This window comes from Xenopus laevis, chromosome 7L (genome assembly GCF_017654675.1).
Source record: "Xenopus laevis strain J_2021 chromosome 7L, Xenopus_laevis_v10.1, whole genome shotgun sequence".
Classification (NCBI taxonomy): domain Eukaryota; kingdom Metazoa; phylum Chordata; class Amphibia; order Anura; family Pipidae; genus Xenopus; species Xenopus laevis.
The window spans coordinates 3,566,313-3,585,565 of NC_054383.1; the positions used below are offsets into that span (position 1 = coordinate 3,566,313).

Here is a 19,253-nt window from a genome sequence, read left to right on the forward strand (position 1 = left end):
AGAATGTTCCTCTCCCAGTAATGCCTGTAGTTGAGTGGCTGAAACAGGCAGTTTGTGAAACACTGACTGGCGTAAACATGACATTCCAATTACCCTAATCTAAGCAAAAAAAATGCAGCATATCAGACTCTGTTTATCACTTGGTGATGGTATTGAGCACGATCCCTAGAGGCTGACATTCACCCGTGACATCTGTCATCCTTCCCCACATGTGTTTTCTATTCTCTGGGCAGGATCAATATGAGGAATCACATCTGGTAATGATAAGAAATGACTTCACACCGGCACAAGCTGATATATTAGGTGTAAATAAAGCTCCAGACTCAACGGCATCTACTAGAGCATATTGATCAAGTGTTACTCCTATTGCTTTCAAAATGCACGAGTGATACAAGATACATGAAGACCCAATGGTGAGGAGGTTTATCAGCACATGGGTCACATATCATCAACTGTATTTGATGGTGCAGCGTATGGAAAGGCTACAAGTTGGGCAACACTTATAAATTAATTACTATCTTCCTACTGTCTCCATCTTGTTCTACTGTCACCATCTTTAGGTACTGTCTCCATCTTGTCCTATTGTCTCCAAATTGTTCTACTGTCTCCATCTTGCTCTACTGTCTCCATCTTGTCCTACTGTCTCCATATTGTCCTACTGTCTCCATCTTGTCCTACTGTCTCCATCTTGCCCTACTGTCTCCATCTTGCCCTACTGTCTCCATGTTGTCCTTCTGTCTCCATATTGTTCTACTGTCTCTTTGTTGTTCTACTGTCTCCATATTGTCCTTCTGTCTCCATCTTGCCCTACTGTCTCCATCTTGTCCTACTGTCTCCATCTTGCCCTACTGTCTCCATCTTGCCCTACTGTCTCCATCTTGTCCTGCTGTCTCCTTCTTTTCCTACTGCCACCATCGTTAGGCACTATCTACATCTTGTCCTACTGTTTCCATACCTACTGTCTGCATTTTGCCCTACTGTCTCCATCTTGCTCTACTGTCTCCTTCTTGCCCTACTGTCTCCATCTTGTCCTACTGTCTCCATCTTGTCCTAATGTCTAAATCTTGCCCTACTATCTACATCTTGTCCTACTGTCTCCATTTTCTGCTACTGTCTCCATGTTGTGCTATCATCTCCATCATACCCTGCTGTCTCCATCTTGCCCTACTGTCTCCGTCTTGCCCCACTGACTCCATCTTGCCCTACTATCTCTGTCTCATCCTACTGCCTCCATCTTGCTGTATCATCTCCATCTTGCCCTGGTGTCTCCATCTTGTCCTACTGTCTTCATCTTGCCCTACTGTTCTATCCAACTAACTCAGTTACCCTGCTGTGAACATCGTGTCCTATTTTCTCCACCTTGTCCTACAGTATCTTTTATACCCTACTGTTTCCACCTTCCCCTACACTCTCCCTCTTACTCTACTGTTTCCATCTCACTCTACTGTCTCCATCTTGCCCTACTGTCAACAGTTGCCATCTTCCTCTTATGAAGCCATACTGTAGTTAACATGCTTAAGGTTTGCCACATAGTCCTACTGTTAGCAGTCTATATCTCCTCACTTACTCCTTCTAGCTACTTTTGATTTTTGAGCATTATTTATAAGCTGATTATAAATTATTTGTGCAAAAGGTTGACAAATGTGTTGAAAAATTGTGTGTTTTGACAGTTTAAAGGTAACTTCTACCATACTGAGATCTTCTGGCATTGCTCTAATGACCCCAGGCATCAATGATAAATGATGATATTGTCCATTTAATGTTTGTTAGAAGGGGACTCACCTGCAGATGTAGTTTGTTTTACACGTCTCCTGCAAATTCAGGCAGTTGGGTTTCTCCTTCTCCTCATACGAGCAGAGAGGTACAATGGTCTGGCGCCTCCTCTCTGTGCAGGCCACGTCCTTACATGAGCAGAATAACATCCCATAGCTGTGCTTGGCCGGCACTTTATCAAAGAACTGCCTGAGAGCTTTGTGGCACTTGCGCCGATTGCAGACCTCGTTGGACATGCTGTTGGTACAGGGGTTTATGTAGGCCGAGCGGTACTTTTTACACGTGTCATCCAGGTTACACGCTTTCGCTGCGTCTAGGCAATCGTTCCCTCTGGGGATTATGGGCTCTGCAGAAATACAACAAGAAAAAAAATATCAGATTCGATTTTTTTTTAGATGTTCACCAATCAGAAATGCTCTAAATCTTAGGGCAGTGGGTGGGGTAAAGATTTGTCAGGGCTCTGCTTGGATGTAAAAAGGTGGAACCTGATGGGACCATAATTGTGCCCATTGGTGTAATAGAAGTTACTAGTCATTATGGCATCCCCAAACATTGAGGCCATAATTAGGCCAATTTACTAGAAGATAAAAGTCATTTGGGCGATCCCTATACATTGGGGCCATAATTGTACCCATTCGTGTACTAGAAGATACTAGTCATTATGGTTTCCCTAAACTTTGAGGCCATAATTGTGCCAATTGGTGTACTAGAAGATACTAGTCATTATGGTATCCCTAAACTTTGAGGCCACAATTGTGCCCATTGGTCTACTAGAAGATACTAGTCATTAAGGCAGGGGTGCCCAAATGGTAGATCGGGATCTACCAGTAGACCTTTAGTTGGTGATCAGTAGATCTCAAGACACTGTCAACAAACAAATTGACTAAATCACCTTCCTGTTTCATGCTTTCCATTCAGATATTTATTATGTTATGGTTACAGAAGAAATACAGCAATATACACTTTCTTATAAATCAATATTTAAGTAATATTTTCCATGGAACAGAATCCTAATAATGCTTTTATGGAGGTAAATCATAATGGGACAATATCACGAAAAGTAGACCTCACATTAGTAAAGTATGGGCACTGCTGCATTATGGTATCCCCAAACTTTGAGGCCATAATTGTGTCAATTGGTTTACTAGAAGATAAAAGTAATTTGGGGATCCCTATACATTGGGGCCATAATTGTACCCATTGGTGTACTAGAAGATACTAGTCATTATGGTATCCCTATACATTGGGGCCATAATTGTACCCATTGGTGTACTAGAAGATTCTATTCATTATGGTATCCCTAAACATTGAGGCCATAATTGTGCTAATTGGTGTACTAGAAGATACTAGCCATTTTGGGGATTCCTAAACTTTGAGAAGCTCAGGGTCGGACTGGGCTGACAGGACACCGTAGAAAACTTAGTGGACCCTGGTCTTCGCAAACCGAGGCCCACTCCCCTGATTGACTGCCTCCTCAAAGTTAAGGAAAAAGAAAGAGGTAAGTGGTACTTTGGGGGGAGGACCCTGTTGGTTGCAGTCCCAGTAGGCCGACAATGCCCCAGCCCAACACTGGGGAAGCTGCTTATCAGTCAGTACCCCAATGGGATCCTTATACCTCCAAAAACTCCATGCAATTGTGGTGTCTGCTTCATTTATAGATTACCCCTGTTGTGCCCTAGAACTTCCTAAATGTTGAATTTTGGCACACTGGAAAGTGAACCAGGGCCAAGGGGGCTAATTGACTAACACAGTTGCTATCCAGCTCTATGCAGTTACCTGTAGCAACCAATCAGATCTTTGCTTTCATTTCTTACCCAATTAAAATGAACTGACCTCAACAAGTCTCAACAATACTCTTAAAAGGGGACCTTCATGCTCTTTCCATGCATTAAGTGCCTATAAGGCATGAGACGTCTAGGGCCATTGGAGATTCACTTTTTAGTTAAATCTAAATACATAGTGGTTCTTACTAAAAATGCGGATGGTTTTCCATGGAATCTAATGGAGGGGGGTACTTCTCCAGTCTAACTCACACCCAACCCAACCGGTGGTCAACCCATGGCTAACTACAGGTTTTGGGTCAACCTGCACTAGAACTAAGCTCCTAGGGCCCCACCACAGAACCAATTACCCAGGGTCCTGTTTTACAATAATTAGATGCAGATAGGCCTTGGCAAGTAGGACCCAGATCGCATCCAATAATAAAGTTATTTCTCACTATATTGTCAGTGGGAAATGTCCTTTTTTCCAATTGACTTTTCAACCATATTAGGTCATTAGGGCCGGATAGATGATGTTGCTGGGCCCTGTCACCATGGAAGGAGTTAAAGGGTAAAATACCCCCACAGAACACTCCATCAACAAAATGCAGTGCCGTCAGCAACTTCAGCGGTTCAATTCCACACAGAAATGCCGAAATCTCTATAATTACGGAGCAATCTGCAGGGTACATAGTTATAGGATATTCGCAGCGAACACTAATTAGTGTGTAATTTGAGTAATTACATAATTACTATTGCCAGTAAGGCAAACAACGCGCGAGCCAATTACAATGTTCCGCCATCGGACAAGGACTTGTAACCAAAAGACGAGGTTTTTTTCCATTGTGTTTTCCGGGAAACTTGGATATTTTAGTCGTTCCTTTAGCGGGCGGAATGTAATAAATGATATCACAGCTTGTTAGACACTTCCTCATGATCAGAGACACAATCAGGGCTGAAAGGAGCTTCCACGTGTGCCATTTATCAAGGAATAACGTGAGCGAGTTCTCTCTCCCAGCTCTTTGCATCATTTATCATAATCCGCCGTGTGACATAAGCATTGCATCACATTCCTGAAGGAATAGCACTTAGGTTGGGAGAGCTATTCACTAGTATAATAACCCTGAATTAAATATAGATGCACTCACATCTGTCTGTATTACTTTATACTCCTTGTTACTCTCAGAATGGTTTCTGTCCTGCGGGAAGGCAGCAGCCATTTTTTTGCGATGTTGCTCCTTTGAGAACAATGCTCTTTGATTTACTGGTGATTTTCATCTTGCCCTACTGTCTCCATCTTGCCTTACTGTCTTCATCATACGCTACCATCTCCATCTTATTCAATTGTCTTTCCATCTTGCCCTATTGTTTCCATCTTCTCCTACTGTCTTTGTCTTGCCGTACTTTCTCCATCTTGTCCTACTGTCATCCTCTTGTCTTACTGTCTCCATCTTGCCCTACTGTCTTTGTCTTGCCCTACTGTCTTTATTATGCCCTACTGTATCATCTTGTCCTACTGTCTTTGTCTTGCTCTACTATATTTGTTTTGCACTACTGTCTCCATGTTGTCCTGCTGTCTTTATCTTGCCCTACTGTCTCCATCTTGTCCTACTGTCTCCATGTTGTCCTGCTGTCTTTATCTTGCCCTACTGTCTCCATCTTGCCCTACTGTCTTTGTCTTGCCCTACTATCTTTGTCTTGCCCTACTGTCTCCATCTTGTCCTACTGTCTCCATCTTGCCCTACTGTCTCCATCTTGTCCTACTGTATATGTCTTGCCATACTGTCTCCATCAATGCCCCATTGTCTCTATCTTGTCATACTGTTTTTGACTTGGCCTACTGTCTCCATCTTGTCCTACTGTCTCCATGCACTACTGTCTCCCTCTTGTTCTACTGTATATGGCTTGCCCACTGTCTCCATCATACACTACTGTCTCCATCTTGTCCTACTGCCTTTGTCTTGCCCAACTGTATTTGACTTGATCTACTGCCTCCATCATGCCTTACTGTCTCCCTCTTGTTCTACTGTCTATGGCTTGCCCTACTGTCTCCATTTTGCCCCATTGCCTCCATCTTGCCCTACTGTCTCCATCTTGTCCTACTGTCTCCATCTTTCCCCATTGTCCCCATCTTGACCTTCTTTCTCCATGTTGTCCTACTGTCTCCATCTTGCCCTACTGTCTCCATCTTGCCCTACTGTATCCATCTTGTCCTAATGTCTCCATCATGCCCCATTGTCTCCATCTTGCCCTACTTTCCCTATCTTGGCCTACTTTCCCCATCTTGCTCTACAGTCTCCATCTTGTCATACTGTCTACATCTTGCCCTACTGTCTCCATCTTGCCCTACTGTCTCCATCTTGGCCTACTGTCTCAATCTTTCCATAGTTTTTGTATTGACTAGCAGTCAACTTTGCCCTCATGTCCACCTGTTACCATTTTGTTCTACCCTCTCCATATTGCCCTGCTGTCTTCATCATGCCTTACTACAACTTATTGCCCCAGTCTTCCTACTAACAACTGCTGGTACAAAACAGTTCTTTTTCCTGGCAAGAATTAGTCAAATCTCATTTTTCTGATGTAGAACCTTTATCAGTAAGGATATGTCCCCCCCCATAGCTATTCTGCTATTTAAACATTAAAATACGATGCAAAGAGGTTCTACAGCAGCTGCCTCCTTATACAACAGGACACAAGTCAACATCATTATCCCACAATTGTTCTGCAGAAAAAGCAAACTCAGGTGCCCCCTCACTCCTTTCATCTAATCAGTCGCTATTAAGCCAATTATTAGTAACACTTATCTGCAAAGCCGTGAGCGTTGTCTGTAAAGTGCGGCTCATAAGAAATAATTTGAATTTGCAGAATAATTAAATGTTTGGCTGCAACTTCTTTTCTTCAATTTAAAACTCACAGAAGAGGAAATGTATGGTTTCATTAGATCTTTGCTAGTGATCTGCAGAGAAATAATTATCTTGGCCCTAATTTCCCCTCTTCAGAATCCACTTCAGCTCCAGCTTTTTATTGCAGGTACCAGAGAGTCGCTTGGTTACAGAACAACAACCTCAATGATCAAAGTATTGACTAATTGCAATGAATCTCCTCTTCTAAATATACACCACGCGGTCTGATATACAGTATAATTATATTTTTATATATGCATGTTGTACACTTGAGTTTCTCAACTTTCAGCCTCAGCCCCTTTAGCTCATAACAAGGTTACAGATATATAGAAACATTGGGGTGTCACCCTGCTATAGTTCCAGGGGTACCCAGGGTACAAATAATCACTCACCCCAAATCTCCCCCTAACTGACCTTCAGACTGGGCCCCCTTAGCTCATAACAAGGTTACAGATATATAGAAACATTGGGGTGTCACCCTGCTATAGTTCCAGGGGTACCCAGGGTACAAATAATCACTCACCCCAAATCTCCCCCTAACTGACCTTCAGACTGGGCCCCCTTAGCTCATAACAAGGTTACAGATATATAGAAACATTGGGGTGTCACCCTGCTATAGTTCCAGGGGTACCCAGGGTACAAATAATCACTCACCCTAAATCTCGCCCTAACTGACCTTCAGACTGGGCCCCCTTAGCTCATAACAAGGTTACAGATATATAGAAACATTGGGGTGTCTCCCTGCTATAGTTCCAGGGGTACCCAGGGTACAAATAAACACTCACCCCAAATCTCCCCCTAACTGACCTTCAGACTGGGTCCCCTTAGCTCATAACAAGGTTACAGATATATAGAAACATTGGGGTGTCACCCTGCTATAGTTCCAGGGGTACCCAGGGTACAAATAACACTCACCCCAAATCTCCCCCTAACTGGCCTTCAGACTGGGCCCCCTTAGCTCATAACAAGGTTACAGATATATAGAAACATTGGGGTGTCTCCCTGCTATAGTTCCAGGGGTACCCAGGGTACAAATAAACACTCACCCCAAATCTCCCCCTAACTGACCTTCAGACTGGGCCCCCTTAGCTCATAACAAGGTTAGAGATATATAGAAACATTGGGGTGTCACCCTGCTATAGTTCCAGGGGTACCCAGGGTACAAATAAACACTCACCCCAAATCTCCCCCTAACTGGCCTTCAGACTGGGCCCCCTTAGCTCATAACAAGGTTACAGATATATAGAAACATTGGGGTGTCTCCCTGCTATAGTTCCAGGGGTAACCAGGGTACAAATAAGCACTCACCCTAATCTCCTCCTAACTGGCCTTCAGACTGGGCCCCCTTAGCTCATAACAAGGTTACAGATAGATAGAAACATTGGGGTGTCACCCTGCTATAGTTCCAGGGGTACCGAGGGTACAAATAAGCACTCACCCCAAATCTCCCCTAAACTGGCCTTCAGACTGGGCCCCTTAGCTCATAACAAGGTTACAGATATATAGAAACATTGGGGTAACAGTCACCCTGCTATAGTTAAAGGGGTACCCAGGGCACAAATAAGCACTCACCCCAAATCTCCCCCTAACTGACCTTCAGACTGGGCCCCCTTAGCTCATAACAAGGTTACAGATATATAGAGACATTGGGGTGTCACCCTGCTATAGTTCCAGGGGTACCCAGGGTACAAATAAGCACTCACCCCAAATCTCCCCCTAACTGACCTTCAGACTGGGCCCCCTTAGCTCATAACAAGGTTACAGATATATAGAAACATTGGGGTGTCACCCTGCTATAGTTCCAGGGGTACCCAGGGTACAAATAAACACTCACCCCAAATCTCCCCCTAACTGACCTTCAGACTGGGCCCCCTTAGCTCATAACAAGGTTACACATATATAGAAACATTGGGGTAACAGTCACCCTGTTATAGTTCCAGGGGTACCCAGGGCACAAATAAACACTCACCCCAAATCTCCCCCTAACTGACCTTCAGACTGGGCCCCCTTAGCTCATAACAAGGTTACAGATATATAGAAACATTGGGTTAAGTCATTGTATATACAATAGTCCCTGTGTATATAAATATATATATAGTGTGGGTACCAGTTGGGGTTCAGTGATTCAGCAGATGAGAATAAGATAAAAGCAATTTATTTGCACTTTTTCATACTCTGCCCATGTAACACGTTATGTTGATCCTTTCTATCTTTATCACTGGTTTCATATCATTTATTTACCAGCAGTGATAATAAAAATGCTAAAAACTGTTATTACTAAATTATCACTTCACAGCTTTTTCCACTTCCCGGTATTTTAGGCTCAGCTGAGTACATGGAAATGTAAGTTTTTTTATGACTGAGATTGATTTTTGTTTTTTAAAACAGCTCCTTAAATGTTACAAGTTTAGGGCAAAACCCCACTGAAACTTTATTTTAGAGAGGGATTTTTTGTCCGCAAGCTGAACTTCAGTTCACAACAAAGACAAAGTGAGTGTTCCAAGCATTCTGTCACAGCATTAGAAATACAGATTATTTTATCATTTCATTTTATCTTTATGCAGTTTGCCTTTAAGAGTATCAGTGATATCGACTTGGGGTGGGAAATGTTGGAAGATTGGGGCTTTTTTATGGATTCTTCAATTACATGTGATGATTTTTTATGCTGTCGATTGGCAGAACCCTATACATTAATGTGTAAGTCAAGCCCCTCTGAGGAGCAGATAGTGAGGTACATACGATAAATATTCACTATAGCTCTGATTATATTTCATATGAGGAGCTTTGTATGTCATGCAGATCACACACAGCTGCTAAACATCGGGATAGAATTTCCCTAATGGAGTAATCCCCAGTCATTCTACTGAAATGAATACGGAGAAATTAAATGCGTCTGCGTTACTCCACCGACAACATAGTGGAGTAAAATAAAATGGCAAATGGAACCAATACTGGATCATTCAGCACCTGATGTATAAATTCAGATACAATATAAGTGTGTTATAAATAATATAAGTGTATTATATAAGAACATAAGTGTAACACTCACTGTGGGGAAAACTAAGAGAGACAAGGGCAGGAGATGTCAGGGTCAAAAATATTTATAGGGTTAAATTGCAGAGAGTGGGAGGAAGAGGCAGAGACAATGGTAATGGAAGTTCTCATTTCCCTACAGAAATAGAGATTGGATTTGAGATAGAGATAAAAAGAGCCATAGACAAGGAAAGAGATAGTGTGAATGTATCTGCGAGAGGGAAGTAGTGAAAGAGAGTGAGAGACAGAGAGGGAGTGAGAGAGAAAGTGAGAGACAGAGAGAGAGTGAGAGAGAAAGTAAGAGACAGAGAGAAAGTGTAAGAGAGAGGGAGAGACAGAGCGGGAGTGAGAAACAGAGAGAGAGTGAGAAACAGAAAGTGAGTGAGAGAGAAAGTGAGAGACAGAGAGGCAGTGAGAGAGAAAGTGAGAGACAGAGAGAGAGTGAGAGACAGAGAGGAAGTGAGAGAGAAAGTGAGAGACAGAGAAAGTGAGAGACAGAGAGAGAGAGAGAGAGTGAGAGACAGAGAGGGAGTGAGAGAGAAAGTGAGAGACAGAGAGAGAGTGAGAGACAGAGAGAGAGAAAGTGAGAGACAGAGAGGGAGCGAGAGAGAAAGTAAAAGACAGAGAGAAAGTGTGAGAGAGAGAGGGAGAGACAGAGAGGGAGTGAGAAACAGAGAGAGGGTGAGAGACAGAAAGTGAGTGAGAGAGAAAGTGAGAGACAGAGAGAGAGTGAGAGACAGAGAGGAAGTGAGAGAGAAAGTGAGAGACAGAGAGAGAGACAGAGAGAGAGTGAGAGACAGAGTGAGAGAGTGAGAGACAGAGAGGGAGTGAGAGAGAAAGTGAGAGACAGAGAGAGAGACAGAGAGAGAGTGAGAGAGGGAGTGAGAGAGAAAGTGAGAGACAGAGAAAGTGAGAGACAGAGAGAGAGAGTGAGAGACAGAGAGGGAGTGAGAGAGAAAGTGAGAGACAGAGAGAGAGACAGAGAGAGAGAGTGAGAGACAGAGTGAGAGAGTGAGAGACAGAGAGGGAGTGAGAGAGAAAGTGAGAGACAGAGAGAGAGTGAGAGACAGAGAGAGAGAAAGTGAGAGACAGAGAGGGAGCGAGAGAGAAAGTAAGAGACAGAGAGAAAGTGTGAGAGACAGAGAGGGAGTGAGAAACAGAGAGAGGGTGAGAGAGAAAGTGAGAGACAGAGAGAGAGTGAGAGACAGAGAGAGAGACAGAGAGAGAGTGAGAGAGGGCGTGAGAGAGAAAGTGAGAGACAGAGAGGGAGCGAGAGAGAAATTAAGAGACAGAGAGAGAGTGAGAGAGAAAGTAAGAGAGAGAGAGCGACAGAGAGGGAGTGAGAGAGAAAGTGAGAGACAAGGAGAGAGAGACAGATAGAGACAGCTCTGTAACAGGTCCCTGAGGTGCAACACATGGAGCAGAATTATGGAGCAGCCCAGAAGCCTCTCGCTGTCAGTGATCATTAATCATCCCTGCAGATATTTTATATTCGTTTTCCTTTGGAATTGGTAAAATAGATAAAACTGCAGTAACATTTCCCAGATACGTGTGAGTGGGGAGATAAGAGCAGAGCTAAGACACACATAGTCAGTGTAATCCGTTTGTGAATTAAACCAGGGAGAGGATCATGGGAGTTGTAGTTCTGTGATGTAAGTTGCTTCCTCTGATCAATCCCTGGCAGTGTGAACATGAGTTAATAAAGAACATTGTAACAATGACCCCCTGCTGCTGCTGCTTCAATTAATAATATGAGTAACAACAGCGGCTGATAAGGACCTGCTGCCCCAACTGCTCTGCCCGACCTTCCAAGAACCATCAGCTTTTTAATCATTCATTATAATGTGAGTGTTATAGTCGCACTGACACGTTCAGAGACACATCATATAGCTGACCTGTCATTGTGTCTGTCCCTTTCTCTTCTCTGCACTGCTGCTTCTGACTCCTGATACAACTTCCCAATATCCATTCATTCCTCATTCTCACTGGGTTTATAGTTCTGTGTAACTGTCATTGTGTCTGTCCCTTTCTCTGCACTGCTGCTTCTGACTCCTGATACAACTTCCCAATATCCATTCATTCCTCATTCTCACTGGGTTTATAGTTCTGTGTAACTGTCATTGTGTCTGTCCCTTTCTCTGCACTGCTGCTTCTGACTCCTGATACAACTTCCCAATATCCATTCATTCCTCATTCTCACTGGGTTTTTAGTTCTGTGTAACTGTCATTGTGTCTGTCCCTTTCTCTTCTCTGCACTGCTGCTTCTGACTCCTGATACAACTTCCCAATATCCATTCATTCCTCATTCTCACTGGGTTTATAGTTCTGTGTAACTGTCATTGTGTCTGTCCCTTTCTCTTCTCTGCACTGCTGCTTCTGACTCCTGATACAACTTCCCAATATCCATTCATTCCTCATTCTCACTGGGTTTATAGTTCTGTGTAACTGTCATTGTGTCTGTCCCTTTCTCTGCACTGCTGCTTCTGACTCCTGATACAACTTCCCAATATCCATTCATTCCTCATTCTCAACTGGGTTTATAGTTCTGTGTAACTGTCATTGTGTCTGTCCCTTTCTCTTCTCTGCACTGCTGCTTCTGACTCCTGATACAACTTCCCAATATCCATTCATTCCTCATTCTCACTGGGTTTATAGTTCTGTGTAACTGTCATTGTGTCTGTCCCTTTCTCTTCTTTGCACTGCTGCTTCTGACTCCTGATACAACTTCCCAATATCCATTCATTCCTCATTCTCACTGGGATTATAGTTCTGTGTAACTGTCATTGTGTCTGTCCCTTTCTCTGCACTGCTGCTTCTGACTCCTGATACAACTTCCCAATATCCATTCATTCCTCATTCTCACTGGGTTTATAGTTCTGTGTAACTGTCATTGTGTCTGTCCCTTTCTCTTCTTTGCACTGCTGCTTCTGACTCCTGATACAACTTCCCCAATATCCATTCATTCCTCATTCTCACTGGGTTTTTAGTTCTGTGTAACTGTCATTGTGTCTGTCCCTTTCTCTTCTCTGCACTGCTGCTTCTGACTCCTGATACAACTTCCCAATATCCATTCATTCCTCATTCTCACTGGGTTTATAGTTCTGTGTAACTGTCATTGTGTCTGTCCCTTTCTCTTCTTTGCACTGCTGCTTCTGACTCCTGATACAACTTCCCAATATCCATTCATTCCTCATTCTCACTGGGATTATAGTTCTGTGTAACTGTCATTGTGTCTGTCCCTTTCTCTGCACTGCTGCTTCTGACTCCTGATACAACTTCCCAATATCCATTCATTCCTCATTCTCACTGGGTTTATAGTTCTGTGTAACTGTCATTGTGTCTGTCCCTTTCTCTTCTCTGCACTGCTGCTTCTGACTCCTGATACAACTTCCCAATATCCATTCATTCCTCATTCTCACTGGGTTTATAGTTCTGTGTAACTGTCATTGTGTCTGTCCCTTTCTCTTCTTTGCACTGCTGCTTCTGACTCCTGATACAACTTCCCAATATCCATTCATTCCTCATTCTCACTGGGATTATAGTTCTGTGTAACTGTCATTGTGTCTGTCCCTTTCTCTGCACTGCTGCTTCTGACTCCTGATACAACTTCCCAATATCCATTCATTCCTCATTCTCACTGGGTTTATAGTTCTGTGTAACTGTCATTGTGTCTGTCCCTTTCTCTTCTTTGCACTGCTGCTTCTGACTCCTGATACAACTTCCCCAATATCCATTCATTCCTCATTCTCACTGGGTTTATAGTTCTGTGTAACTGTCATTGTGTCTGTCCCTTTCTCTTCTTTGCACTGCTGCTTCTGACTCCTGATACAACTTCCCAATATCCATTCATTCCTCATTCTCACTGGGATTATAGTTCTGTGTAACTGTCATTGTGTCTGTCCCTTTCTCTGCACTGCTGCTTCTGACTCCTGATACAACTTCCCAATATCATTCATTCCTCATTCTCACTGGGTTTATAGTTCTGTGTAACTGTCATTGTGTCTGTCCCTTTCTCTTCTCTGCACTGCTGCTTCTGACTCCTGATACAACTTCCCAATATCCATTCATTCCTCATTCTCACTGGGTTTATAGTTCTGTGTAACTGTCATTGTGTCTGTCCCTTTCTCTTCTTTGCACTGCTGCTTCTGACTCCTGATACAACTTCCCAATATCCATTCATTCCTCATTCTCACTGGGATTATAGTTCTGTGTAACTGTCATTGTGTCTGTCCCTTCTCTGCACTGCTGCTTCTGACTCCTGATACAACTTCCCAATATCCATTCATTCCTCATTCTCACTGGGTTTATAGTTCTGTGTAACTGTCATTGTGTCTGTCCCTTTCTCTTCTTTGCACTGCTGCTTCTGACTCCTGATACAACTTCCCATATCCATTCATTCCTCATTCTCACTGGGTTTTTAGTTCTGTGTAACTGTCATTGTGTCTGTCCCTTTCTCTTCTCTGCACTGCTGCTTCTGACTCCTGATACAACTTCCCAATATCCATTCATTCCTCATTCTCACTGGGTTTATAGTTCTGTGTAACTGTCATTGTGTCTGTCCCTTTCTCTTCTTTGCACTGCTGCTTCTGACTCCTGATACAACTTCCCAATATCCATTCATTCCTCATTCTCACTGGGATTATAGTTCTGTTGTAACTGTCATTGTGTCTGTCCCTTTCTCTGCACTGCTGCTTCTGACTCCTGATACAACTTCCCAATATCCATTCATTCCTCATTCTCACTGGGTTTATAGTTCTGTGTAACTGTCATTGGTGTCTGTCCCTTTCTCTTCTCTGCACTGCTGCTTCTGACTCCTGATACAACTTCCCAATATCCATTCATTCCTCATTCTCACTGGGTTTATAGTTCTGTGTAACTGTCATTGTGTCTGTCCCTTTCTCTGCACTGCTGCTTCTGACTCCTGATACAACTTCCCAATATCCATTCATTCCTCATTCTCACTGGGTTTATAGTTCTGTGTAACTGTCATTGTGTCTGTCCCTTTCTCTTCTCTGCACTGCTCCTTCTGACTCCTGATACAACTTCCCAATATCCATTCATTCCTCATTCTCACTGGGTTTATAGTTCTGTGTAACTGTCATTGTGTCTGTCCCTTTCTCTTCTCTGCACTGCTGCTTCTGACTCCTGATACAACTTCCCAATATCCATTCATTCCTCATTCTCACTGGGTTTATAGTTCTGTGTAACTGTCATTGTGTCTGTCCCTTTCTCTGCACTGCTGCCTCTGACTCCTGATACAACTTCCCAATATCCATTCATTCCTCATTCTCACTGGGTTTATAGTTCTGTTAACTGTCGTTGTGTCTGTCCCTTTCTCTTCTCTGCACTGCTGCTTCTGACTCCTGATACAACTCCCCAATATCCATTCATTCCTCATTCTCACTGGGTTTATAGGTTCTGTGTAACTGTCATTGTGTCTGTCCCTTTCTCTTCTCTGCACTGCTGCTTCTGACTCCTGATACAACTTCCCAATATCCATTCATTCCTCATTCTCACTGGGTTTATAGTTCTGTGTAACTGTCATTGTGTCTGTCCCTTTCTCTTCTCTGCACTGCTGCCTCTGACTCCTGATACAACTTCCCAATATCCATTCATTCCTCATTCTCACTGGGTTATAGTTCTGTGTAACTGTCATTGTGTCTGTCCCTTTCTCTTCTCTGCACTGCTGCCTCTGACTCCTGATACACTTCCCAATATCCATTCATTCCTCATTCTCACTGGGTTTATAGTTCTGTGTAACTGTCATTGTGTCTGTCCCTTTCTCTGCACTGCTGCTTCTGACTCCTGATACAACTTCCCCAATATCCATTCATTCCTCATTCTCACTGGGTTTATAGTTCTGTGTAACTGTCATTGTGTCTGTCCCTTTCTCTGCACTGCTGCTTCTGACTCCTGATACAACTTCCCAATATCCATTCATTCCTCATTCTCACTGGGTTATAGTTCTGTGTAACTGTCATTGTGTCTGTCCCTTTCTCTGCACTGCTGCTTCTGACTCCTGATACAACTTCCCAATATCCATTCATTCCTCATTCTCACTGGGTTTATAGTTCTGTGTAACTGTCATTGTGTCTGTCCCCTTTCTGCTCTCTGGGTCAAACAATGAGTCACTGGTATATAACAGGCTCAGCAAGGCACCAGCTCTGCATACAGAGCCTTCATTGGGCTGCAGGGAGCAGGTAGTAACACATAGGCTGTACTTTCCATTACTATTACCCTGTCTGAGAAATCTGCTTTTCTATATGACAATGGTCACAGAGCTATTATTCATGAATTTGTCCCCCATCATGTTTCCCAGCAGCAGCTCAGTAAGTCTGGCCACTGACTCTTAAAGCTGTCACAATTTGATGCTTTAATTTGGTTAAAGGGGTTGTTTGCCTTTAAATTAACTGTTAGTATGATGTAGAGAGGGATATTCTGAGACAATTTGCAATTGGTTTTCGTTTTTTATTATTTGTGTTTTTTGAGTAATTCAGCTTTTTATTCAGCAGCTCTCGAGTTTGCAATCTGGTTGCTAGGGTCCAAATTACCTTAGCAACCATGCATTCATTTGCATAAGAGACTGGAATATGAATAGGAGTGGCCTGAATAGAAAGATGAGGAATAAAAAGTAGCAAGACAAATAAATTCGTTTTTCAATTGAAAAGTTGCTTAGAATTAGCCGTTCTATAACATACTAAAAGTTAATTTATAGGAATACTGTCATGGGAAAAAAATGTTTTTTTTTTAAAAACACATCAGTTAATAGTGCTGTTCCAGCAGAATTCTGCATTGAATTCCATTTCTCAAAAGTGCAAACAGATTTTTTTATATTTAGTTTTGAAATCTGACATGGGGCTAGACATATTGTCAGTTTCCCAGCTGCCCCCAGTCATGTGACTTGTGCTCTGATAAACTTCAGTCACTCTTTACTGCTGTACTGCAAGTTGGATCACCCCCTCCCCCTTAGCAGCCTAACAACAGAACAATGGGAAGGTAACCAGATAGCAGCTCCCTGGCACAAGATAACAGCTGCCTGGTAGATCTAAGAACAGCACTCAATAGTAAAATCCAGGTCCCACTGAGACACATTCAGTTACATTGAGTAGGAGAAACAACAGCCTGCCAGAAAGCAGTTCCATCCTAAAGTGCTGGCTCTTTCTGAAATCACATGACCAGGCAAAATGACCTGAGATGCACCTACACACCAATATTACAACTAAATACACTTGTTGGTTCAGGAATGACATTTTATATTGTACAGTGAATTATTTGCAGTGTAAACAGTTTCAATTAGAAATAAAAATCAGAATCCCTTTATAGGTTAAGGTTTAATTACAACTGATATCAAACGATACATCATTTGCTGGAGAGGTGTGGGAGGGAGCTTGCTCAGTAGGGACCAATAGCAGCAACTAATGTATTGAACTTTTTTTCTGGCTGGAGAAAATCGGGACTTTCCAGTACAAACGAGGGACTGCGGTTTGAGATGTCACAAGAGGGATTGTCCTTCTAAAAACAGGACAGTTGGGAGGTATGGATAGGGCTCCTGGATCTTGGATCTCTAATAACATTAATGTATAAGAGCTTTCATGTTGGCCGGCAGCACAGACTATAGATCAGTGAGACGGGACGGGTGCACTAAACGGCGTGGCAGACTTCCCAGTTCATTTTTGCTTTGGCAGCCGAGGAGAAACTAATGGTTGTGCCCATAGGACGTGGGCTCCTTCCTTGCGCTGCATCTGATCACAATTACCAGATATAAATCTCCCCATCATCAATTAGGGCATTAGCCAACTCATGTATTATTTACTAAAACCTCAGAGTTTGGGAGAGAGCTTGCGGCACACCATATCCTCCCCCGGCCTAATTGCTCTTAATTACCCCCACTTGTCGTTTTGTCTGGGAATGAGGGCAGTTAATATCCACATCTGCTTTTATTGCATGCGGTGAGGATTCCACTGTCTGTGTGTGGCCTGTTATTGCATCGTGTCCTGTTTACCTGCATTTAAATTGGCTTTTCCCACAAGGCCCTAAAAATATATTTCTGTGGTTGGGAACAATATGGAACCTCCTCCCATATGTATAAATACAAATATACAGAGAAGGAATGTTCTGGGCACACAATAAGCTATACCCTCATACTGTACTGTCTAAGGGAATCAGTATGGCACCTCCCTCCTCCCATATGTATAAATACAAATATACAGAGAAGGAATGTTCTGGGCACACAATAAGCTATACCCTCATACTGTACTGTCTAAGGGAATCAATATGGCACCTCCCTCCTCCCATATGTATAAATACAAATATACAGAGAAGGAATGTTCTGGGCACATAATAAGCTATACGCTCATACTGTACTGTCTAAGGGAATCAATATGGCACCTCCTCCTCCCATATGTATAAATACAAATATACAGAGAAGGAATGTTCTGGGCACACAATAAGCTATACCCTCATACTGTACTGTCTAAGGGAATCAATATGGCACCTCCCTCCTCCCATATGTATAAATACAAATATACAGAGAAGGAATGTCCTGGGCACACAATAAGCGATACCCTCATACTGTACTGTCTAAGGGAATCAATATGGCACCTCCTCCTCCCATATGTATAAATACAAATATACAGAGAAGGAATGTTCTGGGCACACAATAAGCTATACCCTCATACTGTACTGTCTAAGGGAATCAATATGGCACCTCCTCCTCCCATATGTATAAATACAAATATACAGAGAAGGAATGTTCTGGGCACATAATAAGCTATACCCTCATACTGTACTGTCTAAGGGAATCAATATGGCAGCTCCTCCCATATGTATAAATACAAATATACAGAGAAGGAATGTTCTGGGCACAGTGTAATACTATAATCTGTTGCTGTACATAGAGTACACTTACCCTTTATTTTTAGTGCAGAATTTTCATTGAATACATGTATACATTATAAAGTATAATTTAGAGGAGTATGTAAATATTTGAATTTATGCAATAATGTGATCTTGTACTTGAATTTATACCCAGTTTAAGCCTTTTAAGAAGTGCAAATCCAGGCAAGGCTGGTGGTGCTCAGTGATAGTTACACAGTTACATAGTTAAATTGGGTTGAAAAAAGCCAAAGTCCATCAAGTCCAACCCCTCCAAATGAAAACCCAGCCCCATACACACACCCCTCCCTACTGTCACATAAATGATATATCCCCATATCTATACTAACTATAGAGTTTAGTATCACAATAGCCTTTGTATTATGTCTGTCCAAGAAATCATCCAAGTCCCTCTTATAGTCATTAACTGAATCATCACCCGGCAGTGCATTCCCCAACCTCACTGTCCTCACTGTGATGAACCCCCTACTCTGTTCCTTTAAATGAAACTTCTTTTCCTCTAGTCTGAAGGGGAGGCCTCTGGTACGTGATTCTCTTTATGGGTAAAAAGGTCCCCTGCTATTTGTCTATAATGTCCTCTAATGTACTTGTAAAGTCTAATCATGTCCCCTCACAAGCGCCTTTTTTCCCCCAGAGAAAACAACCCCAACCTTGTCAGTCTCCCCTCATAATTTAACTCTTCCCTCCCTCTAACCAGTTTAGTTGCACTTAGTCTCTGCACTCTCTCCAGCTCATTTATATCCCTCTTAAGGACTAGAGTCCAAAACTGCCCCCATACTCCAGATGAGGCCTCACCAGGGACCTATAAAGAGACACAATTATGTTTCATCCCTTGAGTTAATGCCCTTTTTTAAAGACAGAACTTTATTTGCTTTAGTAGCCACAGAAG

The 19,253-nt window shown here is 42.7% G+C and overlaps 1 protein-coding gene across 2 annotated transcripts in view; it reads right to left on the bottom strand.

Moving 5' to 3' along the window:
• The window catches only part of LOC108696016 (GDNF family receptor alpha-1), an 89,153-nt gene that overhangs the window by 26,214 nt on the left and 43,686 nt on the right, over positions 1 to 19,253 (bottom strand). For both annotated transcript variants that reach the window (XM_018224991.2, XM_018224990.2), the window contains exon 4: positions 1,783 to 2,119. In XM_018224991.2, the coding sequence (XP_018080480.1) occupies positions 1,783 to 2,119 (337 nt within the window). The remainder of the gene's footprint in view (positions 1 to 1,782; positions 2,120 to 19,253) is intronic.